Here is a 25095-nt window from a genome sequence, read left to right on the forward strand (position 1 = left end):
ACAGAATGGTATCCTTGGTTATTGGAGTGGCCAATTTTAGACTGGTCTTTGTCTCTTTCTCTTCCATCTTCTTTAGGGGACCATATTGTGGGCTTAACAAACACATGCCAATGAGCCAGCTATAGCATCTCACTTATTTTTATTTTTTTGAGACGGTCTCGCTCTGTTGCCTAGGTTGGGGTGTAGTGGCACCATCTCGGCTCACTGCAACCTCCGCCTCCCAGGTAGCTGAGGTTACAGGCACCTGCCATCACACCCAGCTAATTTTTGTATTTTTAGTAGAGACGGGGTTTCACCATATTGGCCAGGCTGGTCTTAAACTCCTGACCTCAAGTGATCCGCCCACTTCGGCCTCCCAAAGTTCTGGGATTACAGGCGTGAGCCACCGTGCCTGGCCTATAGCATCTCATTTAATCTTCAGTGACTTTGCCAAGGAAGTGTTCTCATCCCCATCTCGTGGCTGAGGAAACTGAGGCTCAGGGAGACTGAGGCAGAGGCACTGTTGAAGTGCTTACGTTCCGAGAGCTTCTGATGTCAGTCTACATTTTAACAGAGGCCCCAGGGCAGCCAGAGGATCTTTCAAATTGGGGAAACCCTAGCCCAGGACTAGTACCCATAGACCTGGGGCCACATCTGGTCTCTACCCAATGCTAGGAGGCTGTTCCTGGACAAGTTGCCCCATCTTTCTCTGCCTTACTAACTTGACCTGAGAAATAGAACTCTCACCACCACCCCCGGAGATGTCTGTGAGGATGAAGGAAGGCAGAGCGAGTAGCCACCTGTGGAGGAGGGTGTTTGGCGGTGGTCTGGTCCCGAATTGATTTCAGGCCTCAGTTGAATGAAGACAGGCCCTGCCTCTGTCTTCCACAAAGAAGCTGACAAAGAGTGAAACTCTATGACTAAACAGGAAGCTGCACCTCCGAATGCTACAGACGGAGCCATCATGTGATGCTTTCTATCTCTCTGAGAAGGTGACAGAACAGGGCTTGGTTTCTCGAGTCCCCTGAGATAGCGCCATTGTGCCCCCTGCCCCCCATATTAACACTGGGCATCATGCGGTTTGGTGTTTGAAGGTTTGGAGAGAGAACTCGTGTTCTGGCTGGATGGTCTGAAGAGCCTGGTCCCTGGGGTTCCAACTAGATTCAAACGACTCTTCCAAGGGTTTGACTTCAGACCTGTGCCTGACGCCTGAGATCCACTTAAGTGCTCCTTAAATGAGTAGATATGGATAAAGTGAAAACATGTTGGTCATTACAGAACTTTAGAGCTGTCAACTGAGCAGGACAGGGAGTGGCTGCTCTAACATAAGTTCCAACAGGATCCCCCTGCTGTAGGGCAGGGGTAGCAGTGGAGGTTGTTGGTTTTTGGCTATCTGGGGTAAATCCAGAAGCATGTATGGGCGGGTGGGATGTGGGCTGTGAACAAGGACTCAGGGAACACACTTAGGTTGGCTGAACAACTGGAAAGAGAGAATGTGTGTGTTTCCCATCATGGGAACAGGTGAGACACGGGGAGGAGAGAGCGAGCAGGGGTGAGGATCCACAGATGGGTTTTGGCCCTGTGAAGTTCGAGATGACCTGTGGGCAGGTAGATATTGCAGTCTGAAGTTCAGGGGTGATGGTCTGGGTTAAAAACATTAATGTGGCCATCGTCAGGATAGAGGTGGTATTTTAAGGCCCTGAGTGAATTATCCGACAGTACTATCTGCTCTTGGACTTGGAAGAAGTCAGTTTCAAGTGGAGACTGGGCAGTTTAGTGTGGGAGCTGCCTTAGGGCCACATCCACCTGGAAATGTTTGCTTTGGGAGATGGCCTGAGATGCATGGTCAGAAAAGGAGGAGAGATGAAGTGCTTCTTTTGCCCCAGGGCAGCAGTAGCCAACCCCAACTAGCCAATTCCTGTTTGTTGGAGCCTAACATTTGGAAATCCAGGCCTCTAACTGCATAAGCACTGAAAGGATCTCATTTAGTGAGCGTTCTGTCTCCCTTGAAGATGAGATTTCAGGGAGCTTATGCCTCTATTTGAAAAAGCATCCTAGTTTACTTGACATTTCTAATAATGCTACATTACTCCCTGTAAGAAATTGGACTCGGAAAACATTTCTAAATCAGGCATTTGGAATGGATTTGGGTATTCCAATTCGGCCAAAGGGGATTGGGAAGACAGGTGTTTTGAAAGCCACAGGCATTTTACAGATGTAGAGAGGGGTTTATTTACAATAGACTCCCCAGGTCTCATTCTCTTCAAGTGCCTTCGTTGTTCTGATAGGGCAGGAGCTTTTTTTTCCATTGTTGACAAAAAACAGGAAGAAAATGTGCAGTTTTATGAATTTCCCTGACCACTGAGGTGACATCACTAGTAAGAAGGAAACTGGGGCCCAGTTTAGTATCTGTAGATGCCTGAAGGAAGATAACAGTTGAGTAGATCTTTAATGAAATTCTGATTTTCCTTTGACTGCAGCAGAAACCAGCTTTTTAATTTTCTCTTTGTAGTTGGCCATGATTTGAAACCCCATCACATACCCACAGCAGCCCTTCTGTCCACCTGGAACGTGCTCCCCGCAACCCGCACCCCACATAATGTAATGCACTTTGCACAGAGCCCCTCATCTCCATGATTATTACCCTAGTGTTGGGTTAATTCTGGCGCAAATGCTAAGATGTAAATGCTAAGATGTTGCAGAATTTTGGCTTAAACTACAGCCAAAGGGTTAAGTTCCCTCCTGGGCTTGGATGATATTGGCATGAGTTGGAAGCGTAAGAGAGATCAAAGGTGATTTTTTTTTTTTCTTCTCAAAAATGATTTTGCAAATCTTTTTCAGAGCTGATAGACACACACCTTAGCTGGATACAAAACATATTATGAAACAGAATGACTGTGATCTTTGATCCGAGAAATCAAAGTTAAAGGTAATCGATATCTTCTGCTTCTCCTTTTGTTTTCCAGCTGTGTGTTTCCTTAACTTGAATTTTTTTTTTTTTTTTTAAGTATAAGAAAACTTGACAAGCTGAAGGCCCTCTCTTCTCATTCTCCTGCTTTTAAGGGCTAGACCCCTCCACTCCTGAAGTGGACACTCCTGGGGACCTCCCTGAGAATCTGAATCTCAGGGTTGGGCGGGAGAAGGGGGGGATGAGGCCCTGGTAACTTGCATGCTCCCCAAAATGCAGCAACGTCTTTGGACGTTGGTTTTGCACACTTTGTTGTGGGTGTCCAGTTAAATGAGGCTCTCCATCCGTGGCGGGTGTTCGGCACTGGGGAACAGCAGAGTGGGCAGGGAGGTCAGAAAACCTACCTAAGAAGCCACTGAGGAAGCCCCGCCCTGTGCTTAGGTCATTTCCAATCCTGATTCCCTCCACTCAAGGTTTCAGCTCCTCCTGGGGGCTTCCTTGTTGTGGCTTTTGAAGTCGCATGATTCTGCTACTTGATTTGAAATCAGCCCCTTGAACTGAGTTTCCCAGGGTGCTCGGCTGAGCCCCACACCTAGCAGATCCACCTCGCTGGGCCTCCACAGAAGAGCCTGGCCACTAAGACGACCTTATCGTGCAGGTTTCAGGAGGCCCTGGGGTGTGAAGTCCAGATGAGACATTGAGGAAGGTTGCATTACCTCTCTGTGCCTCAGCTTCTTAGATGCTGTTGCTGTTATTTAATCTTCTCCATATTCTAATCGGAATAAACCAGCACACACAATGCCCAGCCCATCTTAGAGCTTATATTAGCACACCCAGGGGAGCTGACGCTTCAGAAGCATGATTGCCAGAGGATGGGGCCTGCTGAGATGAACCCCTACTTCCCTATGGCAGAAAGAAGCCCTGGGGGGGGGAGGAGCACATTCTCCAGCCATCTGCCACTCTCCCTCCTCAGGACTTTGCATCCAAGGAATCAGGATAAAAATGCAAGTAAAATATCAGTGCTGAGGTTGTAAGCCCCTCAGGGAACTTGCTGAAGGGCGGTGCCTTTTTAATGTGTGTCTTGGGCTTGGGGACTTTGGCAAGCCAGCAGCTCAGGCCTGGGGCTGACTCTGACCAGCGTGACCTGGGAGGGGATTTACTACTGCTGCGTCACTCTTCAGACCCCACCCACAGCTTTGGGCTACAGTCCTATTGAGGGTTTTACGTTCTTTTCACTGAGCCTCACTCAAGTATGGCCAGGTTTCCCTGGAGAAGATGAACACTGGGAAGTTACTTAGCACAAAGCAGAGGTCTGGGAGAGCTCTGTTTCAAGTAACAGGCCTTTTCAGTTTTGAGACAAGTCAGAGGGGAAGGGCCGGGCACGGTGGCTCACGCCTGTAATCCCAGCACTCTGGGAGGCCGAGGCAAGGCAGGAGTTCGAGACCAGCCTGGCCAACATGGTGAAACCCCGTCACTACTAAAAATACAAAAATTAGCCAGGCATGGTGGCAGGTTCTTGTAATCCCAGCTACGCTACTTAGGAGGTTGAGGCAGGAGAATTGCTTGAACCTGGAGGCGGAGGTGAGCCGAGATGGCGCCACTGCACCCCAGCCTGGGTGACTGACAGAGGGAGACTCAAAAAGAAAAAAAAAAAAAAAGTCACAGGGGAGGGCTCAAGACCAGCAGGCCCGGTTGCTTAGGGAACTTACCTCTTGGCCTTCAGAGTCGCTTCCCCTGAGAACAGTTAGGACCAAAGGCAGAAGATCCCAGAGAGGACTTCATGTGCTTTCAGGTTCATGCATCCTGACCCAAGCATGTAGGGGTCGTGGGAGTGAATTCAGCAAGGCACTGCAAGGCAGAGGAAACAGTCAGTAGTGACTGGGGGGTGGTGCCTTGGGCCCCCTCTTGGCTCTCAGATTCTTTGATTTGGCCTGGAGAATGCAGCCCTCTCGATTCCCATCCAAGCTTGAGGAGTGTCTTTCTGGCCATGGCCTTTGTGGCTGGGCCCAGGCTCTCGTGGGCACTCACGTGGTCTCACCAGATTTTAGAAAACATGCTTGAGGTTTGAGCGAGAAGCAGGACCCAGCCTATCCGCTCCTTCCTGTTGCTGCTTTCTCAGGGGATTCAGTTCCAAAGTCAGCAGTCAAAGGGAAAGGGCCTAGAGTGAAATTCACCCTTGAAAGTCCTTTAAATTGCACCTGAAGTATTAATACATCTGTGGTGTTTTCCCCATGTAATCCTGAGCAGCCATCCTGCTGCAAACTGAAGTTTGGGAACCTCTGAGCTCTGATAAAGGAAGGGAGGAGAAAGTACATGCAGGTGTCTGGGCCTTCTAGCAAAACAGAAAATTCCTAGGGCAGAATGGGATACTAACAGAAGTCAGTTTTAGCTTTTAGAAATCCAGTAAGAGGCACTGGCTTCCCCAGATTGCCACCCTCAAAAAGTAGGCAAAGAGAACACCCTGTTTTTTCTTCTTTGCCATTAGCTTATATATATACTAGGAGCTGACAAACTACAGCTCTTGGGTCGATCCTGGCCCCCAGCCTGTTTTGGCAAATGAAGTTTATTGGAACGCATCAGTGCCCATTTGCTTACTGTCTACAGCAGCTTTTATGCTACACTGGCAGTGCTTAGTAAGTGAGAAAGAGCTCACAAAGCTGAAAACATCATCTGGCCCTTTCCAGGAGAAGTTTGTTGACCCCCTGGTATATCATCTTTTTGTGTCTGTAGCCATTTTTATTAGAATACTAATATCCTTCTTACTGAGTTGAAACACCTCTTTATATGTAAATGACTTTGTCACATATACTGAAAATGTTACACTATGTTTTGTGCATAATTTTTATATACTTAAGATCGGTTCACTTTTTCCTTTCCAGTTTCAGGCTTAGTAGTCACCCTGAGATCATTCTCCATCAGTCTTTTAGGGCACCTCTCTCTAAGGATGATCAGAGACCATGGCAGACTCACAACTGCTGGCCTCAATTCTGTTCTGAGAAAGGGACACTTTCTCCAGCAGAGCACTTGCCTTTGTCACATGGCCTCTCCCTGCTGGCTAAGCAGAGTCTGCTATAGCCATCCCCTGACTTCAAGCAAATGACACAGAGGATTCTGGGATCCCCAAAAGAAAGAGGATCAATACTGTACAGGTTAATTAAATGGGCCCTGAGTTCAAATCCCAATCCCCCGTCACCTGCTAGGGAGAGTATCAGTCTGCCTGTCTCTATTTCCCCATCTATAAAATGGGGATAGTGATGTTACTAGGAGCAGTGTGAGAATTAAATAATAGTCCCTGACACTGTATAGGGCCTGGCACACAGCTCTCAGGAAATGTGAATGGCTAGTATGTTTTGGTAGAGAGAAAGACTCCAAACAAGTAACAGATCAGCAACCCATTTGTCAATCGAATGAAAAAGGAAAATCAGCTTCCTTAAACCAAGGGACCTAGGCTGATGGTGCAGGGTCCTTGGGGAGGGCTAATGCAGGCATTAAGCACGTGCTGTGTGCATGGTGCCATGCATGAGTGGGGCTACTTGAAAAGAGTGAGGGCACCATGGCAGGAATGTGGGGCAGCTTCCAGGAAGGGGCAGAGCACTGCATGTGGCCCCATTTGGGAACAGGTAGGAGGAGAGGTACAGTTGCTGGCTTAGGGTAGATTATTGGAGGAATAAAATGCTGATGGCAATAATACAGGAGAGTGGTTCAGCACCCAAACCTCAGAGGCCGACTTGGGGAGGACAATCCTGGCTGTGACCTGAAGTTTCCCAATCCCTTTCTAAGCTTCTGTGTTCTGTTCATAAATAACTGTTATTGAGTACTTCCCATGCACCAAGGCATCATCTAAGGGATATGCGGGGAAGGAGAGCATCAGCACAGCAGGGGATAGTGAGGAGACAGGAGTGCGACTGGGCTGGGGGTGGCCACCAAGGGGGGCTTTGCCAAGGAGGCTGTTGTTTGAGCCTTGGGTGACATGAGCGAGAAGGAAAAGTGTTAGACTGGGGAAAGCATGATGCCACCCAGAGGAGCAGTGTGAGGAAGGTGAGATAAGAGGAGGAACAGGGCTGAGCGGGGGACAGACAGAGACCAAGAGAAATGGCATGGTGAAAGGACACTGGGGTTCCCCTGCACCTCAAGTCTGCAAATGTGGGACCTCCCTGTGGACCCTGCATGAAGTGGTTGAGCAGAGACCCCCTCTCAGAACTTAAAGTCCAATGTGGCTCTACTCTGTCACCACCACCTAGCAGGCATTTCTGTTCTAGAACTTTCTCCTTGTTGGCAGTCGGGGGAGCAAGTGCCGAGATTTCAGAAAGAGGAGGTTCCTACCCAGAGAGGTTTGGGTGGGAGTTGAACTCAGGGCCACCTCACCACCCTCAACAGCAAGAAGGTCTAAGTGATAGGGTCACTGAATTTTCCAGATGCAACTCTTCACTTCTATCTGAAAGTAGCTCCCAGAAAGCAGGACCATTTGCATCCAAGGGGAGGGAAACATGCTTCTGCCTGCTTGAAAAGTTTCCTTACTTCCCATCCCCTGCCCCAGCCCTGTGTTCTGAGAAGGGAAACAGCCCTTTGAGAGGGCCTTGGTGCCAGCGTCTCTGCCTACCAGCTATTTTTAGAAAGCTGAGGCTGTGGAAAGTTTTCATTAAGGATCCACTCCTCTCACTTCCTAGGTTGAGAAAACAGGAAGCCCTTTGGAATCCGGGCTTTGAAAAGCTTCACATGAAGCTGCTCCGACTCCACCTGCCCCGGGCATTTGGCTTTCGCTACCTAAGTCCTACACAGCATGGTCAGCTCATCACCCCTGCAGGGAGCACTGAGAGTCCAGGCTGACAGTCCTTATTCAGCTTCTGGTTTAGGGCCCCTGGGAGTCAGCTGTTACCCGGTACACAGTAGATGCCCAACTAGTGCTGGTTAAATATATGAATTCGTCCTCTACTTTCTCCACATGTTGGAAAAGTTATACATAATGTACGTATTTCTAATACATATCTAATACATATATACTGGTCTACAAACCAATACTGGCTGAACACTGGGCACTGTGATCTTTACTTGCATTATCTCATCCAAGCACCTCAGCAACCTGGGAGGTAATATTTTTAGATGCAATTTACAGATGAGGAAACTGAGGCACAGAGTGGTTATGTCACCAAGGCAAGTTTCACCAAGCAAGGAAGTGGCAGAGGTGGAATTCTAACCCTGGCTGGCTCTAGATGTACATGCTTGTGGCATGCCTGACATTCTGGCACAAAACAAAGCCAATGGTTGCAAAGCACGGAATTCAGAGTCCAACGCGAAGTGTGGGGATTTTGTTAACCATCATAACCACCAGCTATTGAACACCAGGCACTGTGCTGGGCACTGTTACCTACGTGAATGCTTAGCGTCCTCACAACAGCCTGAAAAGGTATGTGCTACGATTCCCACTTTACAGATGAGAAAATTGAGGCATGGAGAGATAACATACAGTCAGAGAACGAGCTGAGAATCAAACCTGGTTCATTCAGCTCTTTGCATTCCCCGCCTCTCACTGTTATGGAGGTTGCAGACCATCTGGGCAGGGGTTTTCCAGGGAAAAACTCCCTGAACCTAGGAGGGCCCAATTTTGACCATGGAGAGACTTCGGGCAACTCTGAACATTTAACCCTCACTGCCAATGTAACTTAAGGCTAAGGTGAGAAAAGGAAGTATGAGGAGGTATGGGAAGAATTCAAAGTCAGAACCAGGAAATGGGAAATGAACCTGCCTTTGATGGGACTCCCAAAGGGGTCTGCATCCTCATCCCTTCCACCCCATGACTAGTCAATATGGTCTACCTGCAAAACTGAAGGTGTAGGCATACCTTAGGGAGCATGCCTCACGGATGGGCTGTCACCAATAGCACCTTCTTCTTTCCAAGAATGTTTTAGGGAACGTTTTTGCAGGATCCACTATCCTAAGATCTCACTGCCCTAATTCTAGTAATTAGTACCTTACCCAGTGGCCAAAGTGGGAGAAGGTAGCTTGCTTCTTGATGCCAGTGACTGGTACTGCTCTTGGTTCCCTGCTAGGAACTCCACACCTACTTCTGGAGAGGGAGGTGATCAAACTTTCCCGAGCTAGCACATGATCCTTCACCTGGTTGTGCTGAAATGGAAACTATGTTTATGTTGATGGCTAGTCAGTCTTTGGGGGGCCCTCACTTGCTCTTTGTAAGGTTTCCTCTTTTGAGAACCGTAAGTTTTATGGATCAAGAAAGAACCACGTTTTATCAGACTTAATCATATAATAGGCATTTTCTGGATGTGGAAATAGTGGAAGTAGTTTGGTACACAACAGAAAGCCTCAAGCAAGACATCAAATGCAGAAGAGGAGAAAGTTACTTCAAACATGCCCTATGGCTCAAATCCATTTTTGCCACAAAGATTTCCATTTCTGCCACAAAGATTTGAAAAAGTTACCATTTGAGCAATTTTCACTAACAGATCTTTAGCACAAAATATTCCCTGAAGAAAATATGATATAGGAAAGCATTCCTTATATTAAAAATTGTCAAATATACAATCACAAGGAACAACAACAAAAAAGTATTTAAAGAAATAGAGATGGGCAGAGTGGTTCATGCCTGTAATCCCAAAACTTTGGGAGGCTCAGGTGGGAGGATCGCCTGAGCTCAGGAGTTTGAGACCAGCCTGGGCAACAGAGTGAGACCCTGTCTCTATTAAAAATTTAAAAATGTAGCCAGGTGTGGTGGCGTGCACCTGTAGTCCCAGCTACTCGGGAGGCTGAGGCTGCTAGGAGCCATGATCATGCCATTGCACTCCAGCCTGCGTGACAGAGCAAGACCTTGTCTCAAAAATAAATAGCCCAACAGAGGTTCTAGAAAGTGAACCTGATGCGTGTTTTCGGTGCCCTCTCACTCGCCCCATTCTCTCTCTCTCTCCCCCCTCCTCTTTTCTTTTGTAGTTAATGAAATTATCAGGAAGGAGTTTTCAGGACCTCCTGCCAGAAATCAGACGTAAAAGAAGCCATTATAGCAAGACACCTTCTGTATCTGACCCCTCGGAGCCCTCCACAGCCCCTCACCTTCTGTCTCCTTTCATGTTCATCTCCCAGCCCGGAGTCCACACGCGGATCAATGTATGGGCACTAAGCGGACTCTCACTTAAGGAGCTCGCCACCTCCCTCTAAACACCAGAGAGAACTCTTCTTTTCGGTTTATGTTTTAAATCCAGAGAGCATCCTGGTTGATCTTAATGGTGTTCCATCCAAATATTAAGTGCCTGCTGACCAAAAGCACATTCTGCACAAGACAGGACACTGGAACTCACCTGAGAACAGAGTGACTGGAGCTTGGGGGGATGGGCAGGGGACAGAAGATGTGGGCGCTGTGATTAAACCCCAGCCCTTGCGTTCATTTTTCCAGGTCACAGATACAGCTCCTGTACCTTTTGAAGGAAAGGAGTTCTCAGAGCAACCAAAGGAACGTGACCCAAGAGCCCAGCTTACAGGCTGAAGAAACCCAAAACCCTCAATAGAGACAGAAACTGAACTGTCAGTCCTTAGAGCTTGCCCAGTCCATGCCACAACTGGGCCACAGCTAAAGCTTTATTTTTGAATTCTCATTCCAAAACCAAACTGTCCGGCCCAGTCAAGATCACCTGTTAAGACTTCTTGGCATTAAGTTATGACATGTATACGCGTTTGTTATTATTTTTTTTTCTGCTTTAAAAGGCTAGCCAGGGCACCTAGCACTGGAGCTGTCTTGGCGAGCTGTTCTTTAACCCCTGCAGCACGCAGTCCTGCTAACACAATTTCCATAGACTTGGGGGGCTGACCCAGGCTGCAGAGAGCAAGCAACTGTCTGCTGCAGCTGTACAACCTGGATGCTTTGCAAGGTTCCGGCTTGCTTTCTTCCTAGCAGCCAGAGTGCTTTTCCGTAAAGCAGTGAAGAATCTCAAGCATGTGCATTTAATTGAGGAATAGCAGAAGAACTAAAGTAACCAAGAAAAGAAGTGCGGGTATTTTTGTTAAGTAAAACAGCCCAAGTGCTTCTGGAGGTGGGTTTCTACCAAGATAGAGGAAAAGGGCTGAATTCCCTCTATATCCTAAATTCAAAGTGGGACAGTCGAGCTCGGGATGCGCTTCCCAGCTTCATTGGTTAATTTGACCTGAACCTATTTAAAGATCCCTTCTGCCCCTGAAGACCTATCCGCACTAGAATTCTAACATGAAGAAATCTACTTGAATGCATCCCTTACTTTGAATGAGCTCTGTTCGGTTGCATGTTATATGTGATTTCCTTCCTCCCAACTGTTTCCACTGAGCGCACCCACGGTCTCCCCTAGTCTTCCTCTGTGGGTGTGATTTTTGTGATTTTTACGAACAAAACCCTTGAAGTTCTTGGCAGATGTGTTTCTGTTTGCATGCACTGCAGATACCCCAGGACAAGCGGGGGATTTATTTTTCAGCCATTCAGTTGTTTCCTCAACAAAGTGAAAATATTCTTAGCACTCAGACTGTACTTAGAGTGTTTTCTCAGTCCAGTCTGTAGGAAGAAGGCCTCAGAAGAAAGTCGTGGCCACTCAGTGCCCACTGTGGGCTTTGTAAGTCCTGGCTCTCCCGTCAAGGTTACCCAGAGGTAAAAGCTTCCTGGGAGTGGGGTCAGGTGTGCTTGGCACTCCAGATAGAAGACAAAATGCTCAGATTCCTGAGTGGGGCCAGGTGTGCTTGGCACTGGACACCAGTGTGTGCTTGGCACTGGCCAGGTGTGCTTGGCATTCCAGATAGAAGACAAAATGCTCAGATTCGGGCCTGTGCACTTGTATGCAACCTGTTGGTCAATACGTAGCATTTATTTTTCCCTAACAATGAACGACCTTTCCCTCACCCACCCTAAGCTCAAAGACTTTAGCAAAATTCTCTTTTAAATAAACAGAATGCCAGTAAGAGGTTGACCCCTACCGTAGAACTTCTGGGATGCTAAATACTTCCTCACGAACAAAATAAGTTCTTATATAAGTTCCTTATACTAGCAGCTTCACCTAAAGAATTTTCTCTCCAGCAATATTGACTTCAATGGGGAAAAGCCAGGAGTGTGTGGTGAGTGATTAGTTCTCACTTGACCTGGCTAGGACTGGCTAGGAGCCATTTTTTGTACATGAGGGAATTTGGGCTTTCCTCAGTTATCTGAATGTTTTACCCAAGTGCCTTCCTGCTATTGTAGCAAAGTAGCTCAGCTTCCTTGTCCACAGGGTGAAAAAGGACTAATGCATTTTCCATCAGTTTTCTAACTATGTTAGCAAAAAGGGCCTCCTGGTAGCTCAACCTCCTATACGCATGTGTGTGTGTAATACACACACAAATAAACCCCTCTGTTTTTCCAAGACATCTTAGCTGGATATTATAGGAAGCACTTTCATAAACAACTGTACCAAATCGCAAAGGAAAGAGAAACAAAAGCATTAGATTTGAGATATAAACAGGCAAGAGAAAGTGTATTAGGAACTGACAGCTATCAAGGAAGTTTTGTCAGTTACAAATGCTAGGAGGAAATTTTGCCAAGAAGGATGGCTCATGAAATATTTCCAGTATGGGAAGAGGCAATAAGATCCTCTGAGAGAATGAGAAAGTAGGGGTGTCTAAATGGTAAAGATGGGTGTGTTGCACGTGTGTTAGAAGGATCTCAGTTAAGTGAAGGTTTGCACTTGCTACATCTAAGTTAATGTAAATAGGTAGCACTCTGACAGGTCTACCATGTTTTGCTGAATGTAGTATATTTGCAAAGTTTGCAAGTCTTCCTGTATTGTACAAAAATGCTGCTGCTTGATAATATGTATAGCAATCCAGATTAGTATGTTATTAAATTTTATTTTCTTACCTGTATTTTTATGCTTTTTACCTGTCCTCAAAATATTACACCCCTGTTGGAATTAGATTTATATTTATAAATGGTCATAAATCTTTTTAAGTGTCTCTTTTTACACATAGGTTGATTTTTTTTTTCTTAAGAGAAATGATGTATTCTTGAAACATTTGTTACTTATTCCAGGAAACAAAAACCCATATAATAAAACCCCCACTCAGAGCCTGTTAGTCACCTCTCTAGAAGATGGCATCTCGGGAGAAGGAATGGCTTCGTGGAAGAAGGAACCACCCTTTTTCTTGCTCAAGAATTATGCTGACTTCAGCCCTGAGCCTGGATCTAGTCACTGAGAATCATCAAGTGTCTAGATCCTCCCCCCAAAATAAGTAATCTAGTAGGTGATTTCGATTTTAAAAAATTGACACCAAAACCCTGCCTGCATTGTAATGGGATTCGAAAAGAATTCATGTTCACAGAACCCAACTTTCAGGCTAATATTTACAGAGGGGACCAAATCTAAATCCTGGTAGATAACTCCTGTATGCTTTATCCAAAGGACATCCACAGTTTTCCAGCATAGCCATAACCAAGGATGAATTGATTCCTTCAAAGAACTGGGAGGCACGGATATTGCATTTTTTGTTTACATCCAGTAGCCAAGACGCCTCAGTGAGCCAGTCTTGGGCAGAGGCTGTCACATTTAGGCAGATTGGAAGTTGGTATGTTCTAATTCTCACTCTGGACTACAGTGAGGCTGAATTTATCATGTCAAAAAAAAAAAAAAAAGAAAGAAAAAGGAAAGACCTTTCCAAGTGCTTTCTATTGCTCAGAATTGAAAGAATGTTTTCATTTCAAGTTTACAAGAGGCATGGATGGAGTTGTGACGTTCTTGACAAGCTGGGCTAACCTTTCCCGAACTTGTTTCCCGGAGGCAAGGTGCTTGGTGACCCAGCGCATCTTAACCTTGGGTCTCCCAGGCTCGAGGCTAGGGCATTACCTTTCATGGAACCAAAACAGCCAATTGCATAGCAAGTATTTTCCTGAATTCCAATTAAATGCTTAAGAAAAAGCAGCATCCTATAAAATTGTGATCATAAACATCCATTTCCCTCAGCTTTTGTGAGTGCCCTGACTTACAGCCAACATCACTGTTTAACTCAGCCTGTTTAAAAACAAACTTTTCTGGTGGTTGATAACAGAGAGTTGCTCCCTGAGCCGTCAGGGTCCTGAGAGCTGGAAGTGAAAGGGTTATTAACGTTCTACCTTTATGCAGCTACTGGCTGACTAGAATAAACTCCCTGCTGAGTTCAAGCTTTGAATGGAATGGATGCAAATGATGTTGTTTCCATTAGAGCAGGTGCTCACAGCATTCTGATTGGCCTGAGCAGACCGAGGCTATGGCTGTTGGAACAAGCTTAGCATCCTGGACATCTTGTCAAAGAACCTCACTCACCCCTATGGCCTCTGCAGCCCTCAGAGGAGAGAAAACCAGTACAATTCTCCAACCAACAGAGGTCTCTCCAACATGGTGCAGCTGGCAGGCTTAGGTTTAGAAAATCCTGACTGTTAAAGGCGTTTGAATACATCACATTCCTATGCAAATGTTTTTAATCTCCAGTTTAATGTAGTTTATTTTTCCTATATGTAAAGTATTTTTATACGGCTTGTATCATGATAGTTTAGCAATAAAACCGTTGGAAGCAACAGCTACTTTGGTGTATCTTTCTTTTCCAGAGAGGCTACTCAAGTATCCCCTTTACATTTCGGGCTCCCTCAGCAAGGAACATTTTGTGTGTGCACATAAGTGTGTGCGTTTATTCCTCGTCTCAGCCCTAGGAGGTAGTTTTAGCCCTAGGAGGTAGGTACAGTCCCACTGTGCTTGTGACTCAGGCTCAGAAGCCACTTGTCGGAGGTGACAAAGCCACATGGTCAACCTGAATTTGTCTGATTCTCTCCAGCACAGCTCTGCTGTAATCTGTGCATTCATAAGAGATATTTATGATGCCCACCTTAGACCAGCTTTCCAAGGGTCGCAAAGCATTCATAGTCAACTGGGCTAAGCCAGCCACTTGGAAGGCAAAAGCCATCATTTTTATTTAAGCATCTTGCAAAATATCAAAGTTAAAGAAAAAAAAAATGCACCTTATACCTTCAAACCCACAAACATAAGTACTAGAACCTTCTAGCCAAGTTCCTCCTTAAAATAGCTTTTGCCATCCTGTAGCTAAAGCACCGAAGAGGTTTGGAAGTAGCTATTTTTAATGTCTTAATATGGTTCAAACCTCCTCCCACCCTTTAACCCCAGGGAAATGGGATACCTGCCCCAGGCCCTGTGCTTTAGGGACCCACTTCACCCCACCATATCCCCGCACTTGGAATGTCTTCCTGGGAGTTTTCCAGCCCCCTTATTCCAGTGCCTGTAACCAGCACTACCAAATGGGTGGTGTCCCAAGCTCAGACAGGGACCTGCATGGGTCCTGGCTGCTGGAAGTGCCTATCTTGAAATAGCCTTAGTCTCCCTCTGGTGGCTGGGACCAGCTGGCTCCCATTTCTCCCCTTCAGATGCCCCAAAGAGCTCTAGAACCTGCACCTACAGGGTCCAGGCCAGCTTCCAGAAGAGCACCCTGGTGAGCAGATTGCTCCTGATGGCTGCTGCAGTATTTATTTTCATTGTGATTTTTGTGGGATGGTGTGAGACCGGATCACCAGAATGGTGCTGATTTAGGAATGGCTCAAATTACTTATGCAGACAGGGGCCCCACAAAAAATATCCGCCCAGGGCTACACCTAAGAGGCAACTGTGCCCCACTAAGATGATTGCTGCCGCTGCGGCCAACTGTTTTGCTTTAACTCACTTTCTGAAAACTTTACACCACTTCTCCTGAATCGAAAGTCAAAATCACTTAAGCAGAGGACAAGGCTAAAACTATACAGTCACTTTTAAAAAAGAAAAAAACAAAAAAACAAGTCTGTGTTCTACATTTATATTTAAGCCACACTTAATAAACACAAATTTGGCCTGTGCCTCAGTTTCCCCGATATAAAATGAGGATTCTAGTCCCCACCTCACAGGTACTGCATGCTTAATCAATATTAGCTATCGATCCACCGTCCCATCATTTAACAAACAGATTTCAGATTCACCTAAGGCTTATCATGGAGCCTTGAGCTCATCTTGAGACCTCATTTGACTAATATCTGGAAGAAAACATTTAGAGCTCTGACTATGGGACTTTTTCTAAATAGATCATTAAAGCCAGAAACTTGAGTTTATCCAATTTTCAAAACCTGAGATAACAAGGAAGTTCGTACTGGACCATCTTGGGGTCACTTTGCCAGGAGTTTGCAAATCTGAACATGTTCCTTGCTGTATCCAACAGCATGGTGTAGTTTCGTACAAAGGAGCAGAAACAGAACAGTGGTTTCGTGCCAAGTTGGAATTTAAGAAGTGGTAAGATTGACAGGAGAAAACAAATGCTGACTCCTTCTCAGCCTCTTCATGTTCATACATTGGGAGGAAACTGGGTTCCTGGTAGGACCGGGTTGAGTATAAAATAACGCTGAGGACAGAGGCACAGAACCACAAGGACCTTTAAGAAATGAAAGTGAAGTCATTTCTTTTGTCTGTGGATCCCCAGTAGCTGTGATGAGGTATAGGGGACACACTTGCTATAAACCTCATGACATTTTGTGGTACAAAGATGGACGAGGTCGGTCGGACCCAACTTTCTCCAAAAAGGGCTTCTCACTCTAAACCACCTCTTGCCCCGCCCTCCTGGTAAAATTCAGAAGTTGAGCTTTGTAAATGGCCCGATGAGGAGTTATCAAAGAAACGAAACCCCCTGCTGTATATCTGCCGTGTCCCAGGCCCTCTAGGAATCCCTGATTTACTAAAAACTTCAAGCCCTGAAACACTGCGCTGGACTCGAGACAGGAAGTACAGTGACAATTCACTCTGATTTCCAGGGGCTATACTTTTTACATCAGTGATCCCTAAATTTTTTGTTGAAATGGGGACACTTCATCCTTCTACGAAATACTGACAAAACTCCTTGAAAGCACATTGCTAACAGTTTCTGCTGCTGTGCAAAGTGTCAGAGGATATTTGATTCAGGACCCTCTGCCCTTAATACCATGAGAAAAAAGCATTCACAGGACAACCGTGGAGAGGGTTGTATTTACACCTTCACATACACACGTGCCAGACTCCTGTGTGACCTCCCCCTCGATGTGCCTTCTTCTCTTTGGTAGCCAGGAGGCATTTTGAGTTCAACATGCCCCTAAATTTCCTGATTCCCAATCTCCTCTTCCTCCCTCTCCCAACACACACCCATCTTACTCATCAGTTTATGGCAACACCATCTACACAGTCGCTTAGTCAAAACCCTGGGAATAACCCTGGATCCTTCACTGTCCCCACTGCCCACACATCAGCAAGTCCTGCTGGGTCCCTTCTGAAATCATCCCACCTCTATGCCTCATGCTTACCAGAACACCCTCATCTCCTACCTGGATGACACAACAGCCCTTTGCTGGTGTACTCCCGACCTCCCCGTCCACATAGCAGCCAGATCGAGGTTAAAGCAGCCTCAGATCCCATCACAGCCTTGTTTAAAGCCCTCCACGGCTTCCCTTTGCATTCAGGAAGATCCGAACTCCAGGCAAGAGGCTCAGCCATCTTCCTCGGCCGCAAGTTCTCCAGCCTCCAGGCCTCTTTTCTGTTCCTTGCCCAGACCACACCATTCCCCACCTCTCTCTCTCTCCTCCTAAAACCTGAAACGCTTTGACCCTCGAGTTTCATGGACTGGCTCTTCCTCATTCTTCAACTTTCCAATCAAATTCTTGTCCTCAGAGGACTTCAGTGACCGCTGCCATGTGGGACCTACCCTGTGCCCCGCCCACACATGCACTCAGCCTGGCGTGTCAAAAACGCTGTTTGGATGGCCGTGTGCATGTTTGCTGTCTGTCTCTTGCCCCTGTAAATTCCATGGCGGCGACGATTGTCTTGATTTGCTCAATGCCGTTCTCTCTACACCCTGGCATGCGGTATGGTAGGCCCCCAGGAACCGGGTGTTAAATGAGCAAACATGCCTTTTCCTGTGCATGGAGAACAATGGGCTCATCTGGAATGTATGGAAAATTAATCATTTCCTAATATTTAACACATTTTATAAACCAAACAACTGACTCAAGGGAGACTTTCCTTCTGCTCCATATGGCTCGGTTTATTCATCTCTAATTACACAGCAGTGTATTCCAGCCTGTCTTCTAGAAAGAGCCAGTTCCCTTTGCTACAGAAAGCCATAAAGACCATGATTCCCTAGAATCATAAAGACCATGATTCCCAGGCCAGTTGTCTGCTTTCTGGCAGCCTGCAGTCACCTGTGGCCCTCCTGCTTGTAAAATGCTCACTGCTGTGGCTCAACAGCTCCTTGGAGACAGGTAAGAGAAGGGCCAGCCAGCCAGCTGCCGTTTACAAGCCAAATCTGAAACCAGCTTCTCGGGGGAGTCTGTTTGACAAGGTGAATAATGGATTGTTTGCAGCGGAGCGAGGTGCAGCCAGCGCCTGTAGCTTGCTACGTTAGGTGGTGCTAACGTGCTCCGGCTGGGCGCCTCTCCATCTGGTCCTCCCCAGATACACCTGCAGCCGTGCAGTTCAGGAGCCCACGTTCTCATTTATCCTCCCCGTGGTGCAAATAAGCCAGGGCACCCTCTGTGTGCTGCTGGGGTCTTTGACACGGACCTTGGCCCCTGAGCTGGCCTCCAGGATCTGAAGGTGCAAGGGCAGGCTTTCCTAAAATCTGCCCTGTGGACACCCCCCCAGTTCCCAAGACCAGCACTGCCCAGAGTAGGTCCAGGGCTCCTCGGAGAGTCGGGCAGTGGGGGTCCCAGGTCCCGTGACTTCCATCTCCCAGGGCTCACGCCCTCCCCTCCAGGATGAGTCTCTTTTGCCATTTATCCCTGTTTACGTCACTCTCATCTCATCCCCTGCATCTCACTCTGACCCCCATGAGGCTCAGACGCCACTTTCTGCCCCACAGCCCCATGAAATGGTGCTGCCCATCCCTCTGCACCTCACTGCCCACCATAAACAAACCCCCACATCCTCAGTGTTCCCTCCCCCAGGGCCTACGTGTTTTTGTCCCAGCTGAAACCCACCGCTCCTGGGCCCTGTCTCCTTGCAGGCCCCTGCGACAATTAGCACAAACTTAGTGGCGTAAAGCAACACAGATTCATCACCTCACAGTGCTGGAGGTCCAAGGTCCAAAGCAGGTCCCAAAGGGCTAACATCCTGGTGTCAGGAGGGCTGCGCTCCTTCTGGGGGCTCTGGGAGAGAAGGTTTCCTCATCCTTTCCAGCTTCTTTGGAAATAAACATGGCTGCCCGCATTCCTTAGCACTCAGCCCTCATCTGCTGGGCCAGCCATCCCATCACTCTGATTCCACTCCCAGCCTCACGACTCTTCCTCTAACAAACTCTCACATCTCTTTCTTTTGCCTCTAAAGACTCCTGTGATTACATGGGGCAAACCTGGGTAACCCAGGGCACTCTTCCTTTCTCACTGGTGATTAGCAATCGCACCTGCAAAGTCCCTTTTGCTGCAGAAGGCAACACATCCACAGGTGATGGGCATTAGAACATGGACATCATTACGGGGCCCTTATCCTGCCTGCCATGCCAATGTGGCAGTGTTCAGAGGTGATGCCTTTAAGTGGTGACTCTGGGTCCTGAGGGCTCTACCCTCGTGAATGGATGAATCCATTCATGGATTAATGGGTGAATGGGTTATCATGGGAAGGAAACTGGCAGCTTTAAATGAAGAGGAAGACAGACCTGAGCACAGCACATTAGCACACTCAGCCCCTCCCCATGCAATGTCCTGTGCCACCAGGGGATGCTGCAGAGTCCCTGTGAGCAGGAAGGCGCTCATCAGATGTCGCCCTCGGCCTGGGACTTCTCAGTCTCTACAACTAGAAAGAAATTCCCTTTCAAAATGCCCAGTTTCAGGTATTCTGTTATAAGCAACAGAAAACGGATGAATATATTGTTCAAGGCTCACAGACCACATCAGTGAAGAACACAGACTAAGCAAAGTCTCCATCCGAGTGAAGCGGACGTCCCAGCAGGGTGCAGAGGGAGGGAGAAAGGCCTCAAAGAGACCTGGAGCTGATCATGTTTCAACCTGAACTCTTGCATTTCTCCTCCCTAGCGCCATTCCACCCCAGCATTTATTTCATTTCGTGGGACACCGTCACCCCGGTCACTCAGGCTAGAAGTCCAGCACCATGCTTGGCCCTCTTCCTTTTCTGACACCCATCTCTGATCTGTCAGGAAATCCCATCAGTTCCCTCTTTCAATTTTATCCCGAAACTGACCCCATCTCAGCCTGGCACTCTTCTGAGTCTGGTGTTTGTTTCAGCGCCGCCTCCTGCTAGGACTGCTGCGGTAATCTCTCGGCTGGTCTCCCAGCCTTTCCCCTTCTGCCTGTCCTCATCACAGAGTGATCCTGCTAATCTCAGATCAGGTCCCTCCTCTGCTCAAGACCCTCAGTGTAAAAGACAAAGACCTTAAATGGCCACCAAAGCTTTCCACTGCCCACCTCCCTTCCTACCTCACCTCCCAGTACTCTCCCATCTTGCCCTCTGCTCCAGCCCCCGATCTCTCACTCTCAAACACGCCACACTGCCTGCATCTCAGGGCCTTCGTCCAGCTGTTGCTTCCACCTGGCATCTCTTCCATTACATGTAATAGCTCCAGATGTCAGCAGAGACACTGCCTAAGCTCCCATCCTAAAATCAGGCCCACTGTATTCTCCGTGGCTACTTGGACCCAAACAGATGCTGCTATAGTTTGGTTTATCTGATCGCCCCCTCCCCTCACAACCGCCGCCATATCTCATGTTGAAATTCCATCCTCAGTGTTGGAGGTGGGGCTTAACAGAGGCGTTCGGGTTATGGGGTGGATCCCTCATGAGTAGGTGAATGCCCTCCCTGGTGGGGGGTGGGGGTAAGTGATTTTTCGCTTCATTTGTTCCCATGAGAGCTGGCTGTTAAAAGGAGCCCGGCACCTCCCCTCTCTTGCTTCCTCTCTCGCCAGGTGACCTGCACACATGAGGTCCCCTGCCTCTTCCACCATGAGCGGAAGCAGCCTGAGGCCCTCGCCAGAGGCAGATGCCCCATCTTGAATTTCCCAACCATCAGAACCATGAGCCAAATCAAACTCTTCTCTTTCTAAATTGCCAGCCTGAGGTATTCCTGTGTAGCAACACAGTCTCTGAAGGCCTGAGTGCATCTGTTGGTAAATGTTCTTCAGCTGCATCTTAGTGGCATCTCGATGGGGGGAGGGGGTGGTAGGAATGATCTACCTGGTGCTGGCACTCGGGGGTTGCACCGTCTACAGAGAATTTTAAAACAGTATTTCAACAATTGCCCTGATTTTTATTATCACTAGGTACTGGCTTTTTTTCTTTTCTTTTTTTTTTTTTTTGAGACAGGGTCTCACTCTGTCATCCAGGCTGGAGGGCAGTGGAACAATGACAGCTCACTGTGACCTCTGTCTTTTGGGCTCAAGCAATCCTCCCACCTCAGCCTTCCAAGTAGCTTGGACTCCTGGTAGCCACACCCTCGTGTGATCCCCTACCCTTGATTGTGGGCTGGACCTAGTGACTCGCTTCTTAGATTACAAGAGGTAATGACTTCCATCTTGCCTGCGTTCTCTTTATCTGAGTCTTCTCATTTGCTCCCTCTGATGAAGCCAGCTGCACTGTCTACGTGGAAAGAACCCAGGGCAGCTCCTGGTTACAGACAGTGGGGAACTGAGGCCTTCAGTCCCAGCCCACGAGGAACTGAATCCTGCCCACAATGGCTGATCTTGCTTGGAAGCGGATCCTGCCCCAGCAGAGCCTTGAGATGACCATGGCCCCCGCTGACTCCTGACTGCAGCCTGGGAGAGACCCTGAGCCTGGGGGCCCAGATAAGCTGAACCCAGATTCCGGGCCCATGGGAGCTGTCAGATAATGAAAATGTGTTGTTTTAAGCTGCTATATTTTGAGGTCATTTGTTACAGAGCAATGAAGAACTAACATATACAGAGAGGTCATGTAACCAGGCTGAGGCCACATAGTCTGTCGGGGGTCGGGGGAGGGTCAAGATTCAGGTCCAATTTGTCTCCTAGAGCTTGTGAGTTTTTTTGAGACAGGGCCTCACTCTGTCATCCAGGCTGGAGTCCAGTGGGATGATGAAGACTCACTACAGCCTTGACCTCCTGGCCTCAAGCGATCCTCCTGCCTCAGCCTCCCGAGCAGTTGGGACCACAGGCTCACATCACTGCACGTGGCTAATTTTTTAATTTTTCATAGAGATGGAGGTCTTCCTATGTTGTCCAGGCTGGTCTCAAGCTCTTGGTCTTAGGTGATCCGCCCACCTCAGCCTCCCAAAGTGCTAGAATTACAGGCGTAAGCCATTGCGCCCAGCTGCTTGTGATTTTTATCTCAAAACACACCACAGAATTTTCTGTATCTGTGTTATAATAGGCATTTTCACCAGCGTCTCCACAAAGCAGATGGGCGCCTGGTAAACTCCACATGTAACAGGCATGTGGCAGCCACTGGGCTACATGGACCAGCATGTCCGCCCCCTAACTGGTTTCCATACCTCCCCAGCCCTTTCTCCACGCAGCTGCCAGATGATGGTTCTGAGGCTCCAGTGGGTCCCCATCACAATTAGGTTTAAAGCTCTGTAATGACCCCTTTCATGTAGCTTTTAGAGCCACCAGTGACCTGGCCTGGCCTACCCCTGGGCCGCCCAGAGCTGGTGCTCACGCATCTGCCGCACACAGGCCCCATCAGAGGGTTCCACATCACAGAGTCCCTGCATCTGGGTCCTTCATCCGGTGAGGAAGAGCTACCCCACCCTCCATCCCACCTCCACCACCCCCCCGTCCCCCCGAGGATTCGAGAGGAGCCGTCCCTGCCTACGTGGACACCCTGGTTAATCCCTTTCCTCTATCTTCACCCTCCCTCTCTCCCAGCTCCCAACCATCAAGGTTCAAACATACTGGGTGTCCCCTGTCTAAATCAACCAGAAATAACAATAGAAAAAAAATCATCCATCAAACCCACAGCTGCCTCCAGCCACCAGCCTGGCTTTCCCCACGCCTCCTAGCCAAGGTTCTAGAAGGAGTTGCTGCTGCCTCTCATCCCCTGCTCCCACACACTCACTCCCCAGCCATTGTGCTGGGACTTCTGCGCCCACTTCACTGCCAAACCACCAGTGCCCTCCCTTGTCCTCGAATCAAATGGACTCTTCTCATTTCTTCTCTTCCTGGACTTCCCAGTGGTGTTTGGCTCTGAGGTGTTCTCTGCACTTCTTCAAACTGTCCCCTTGCTCTTGGTTTTCAGGTCACCCATGCTACCTACTTTCCCCGGCTTCAGCCAATGGTCCCTCTTCCTCCATGCTAAAATCGCGGCGCCCAGACTCCACCCAAGATCTTGATCAACAATGAATGACCCTATGATTCAGCAGTGGAACACCTGGGAGTCTGTCCTCTAGAAACACTCCCGACGCACCCAAAGACACACAAAGATACTCAGGCTGGTCTACTGAAGTAGCAGAAAAATATAAACAATCAGAACACACATCCTCACAGCCCTGGTGACCTGACACCCGGTGGACACCCGTAGGGGGATCCAACGCAGCTTTGGAACAGAACAGGTGTGTGCATTCATTTCCTAGGGCCACCTAACAAATTGCCATAAACTGGGCGACTTTGAACAACAGAAATTTATCCTCACATAATTCTTGAGGCCAGAATTCTGAAACCAAGTGCTGCAGGGCCGTGATGCCTCTGAAGGCTGTGGGGAGGACCCTTCCTGGCCCCTCCCAGCTTCTGGGGGTTCCTGGTGTTCCCTGGCTGTGGCTGCATCACTCCAGTCTCTGCCTCCATCTTCACATGGCCTCCTCTTCTTATAAGGATACTTGGTTTTTGATTTAGGACCCACCTGGTTAATCCAGGATGGTTTCATGCCAAGACCCTTCATGTGGTGACATCTGCAGAGGCCTTTCTTCCAAGTGGAACCACACTCATAGGTACCAGGGTCCAGCACAAGAACACATCTTTTGAGGGGGCCACGATTCAACCCAGTACAGTGAGGAAAACCCCCTGTTTCCTCGGGTTCTGTTTAGAGTCAGCTCCTTTGTTGCTCTGTTGTGTCTCCTGGTCTCATCCTTCCTCATGGGCCTTCCCTCTGTCTAACCTGTTATCTACATGGTTTGTCGTGGCCGAGCGCCGTGGCTCATGCCTGCAATCCCAGCACTTTGGGAGACCGAGGCAGGTGGATTGCTTGAGCCCAGGAGTTTGAGACCAGTCTGGGCAACATAGTGAGACCTCATCTCTACAAAAAGTACAAAAACAAAACAAAAAAGGACAGTTTGTCTTGCTCACTGCTGTGTTTCACCCCAGTGCCTGGAACAGTGGCTGGCAAGGGAAAAAGCAAAGTGCAGACCTGTGCGTCCCATTTGTGGGATGACCACACACACACACACACACACACACACAATGACATAAACTCATACACACACAGACATAAATTCACACTGCATACACACATACTGCATACACACACTGCATACACACACACATCCACAATGCAAACACACATACTGCATATACACATGCTGCATACACACACACATCTGCATATACATACTACATACCCGCACACTATATACACACACATCTGCATACACACACACTGTATACACACACATCTGCATACACATACATACTGCATACACACACACTGTATACACACACATCTGCATACACATACATACTGCATACACACACACTGTATACACACACATCTGCATACACATACATACTGCATACATGCACACTATACACACACACACACCTGCATACACATACATACTGCATACATGCACACTATACACACACACACCCCTGCATACACATACATATTGCATACATGCACACTGTATACACACACACACACACGCACGTGCTTTTTCTGAAAGAGTCCAGGGCATGGGGGAGGGGACGAGAGGGGCTTTTCACTCCATATCCATTTGTACTGCTTGAAATCTGTAACCACACTATTACCCAGAAAAAGTCTTAAAGTAACAACACATCATTACCTACACCTGGAACAAAGCCTCTACAGGTGTGACCCCCTCACCTGCTGCAAGCCCCCCAGTGCCGCTCTTGCCCCTCTCAGTCCCTCCCCGGCCCCTCCCCTGGTGCCTCCTGCCCCTCTCCCCTCTGTAAAGATGGAGTTGGGGGGAATAATATAGTTTGGATCTGTGTCCCTGCCCAGATCTCACGTTAAATTGTAATCCCCAGTGTTG

At 48.0% G+C, this 25095-nt stretch overlaps 1 protein-coding gene across 2 annotated transcripts in view; it reads left to right on the plus strand.

The window, feature by feature from the left end:
* NFATC2 (nuclear factor of activated T cells 2) overlaps window positions 1-14428 on the plus strand; it is a 157152-nt gene extending 142724 nt beyond the window's left edge. The window contains exons 10-11 of one of the 2 annotated variants that reach the window (XM_032142460.2): window positions 2821-2908; window positions 9830-9932. In XM_032142460.2, the coding sequence (XP_031998351.1) occupies window positions 2821-2864 (44 nt within the window). In that variant the 3' untranslated portion in view covers window positions 2865-2908; window positions 9830-9932. Of the gene's footprint in view, window positions 1-2820; window positions 2909-9829 lie in introns of both variants that reach the window. The other variant, XM_032142459.2, reaches the window with a different exon arrangement.
* Window positions 14429-25095: the final 10667 nt, after the last annotated feature.

Source organism: Hylobates moloch, unplaced genomic scaffold, assembly GCF_009828535.3.
Source record: "Hylobates moloch isolate HMO894 unplaced genomic scaffold, HMol_V3 SCAFFOLD_21, whole genome shotgun sequence".
NCBI lineage: Eukaryota > Metazoa > Chordata > Mammalia > Primates > Hylobatidae > Hylobates > Hylobates moloch.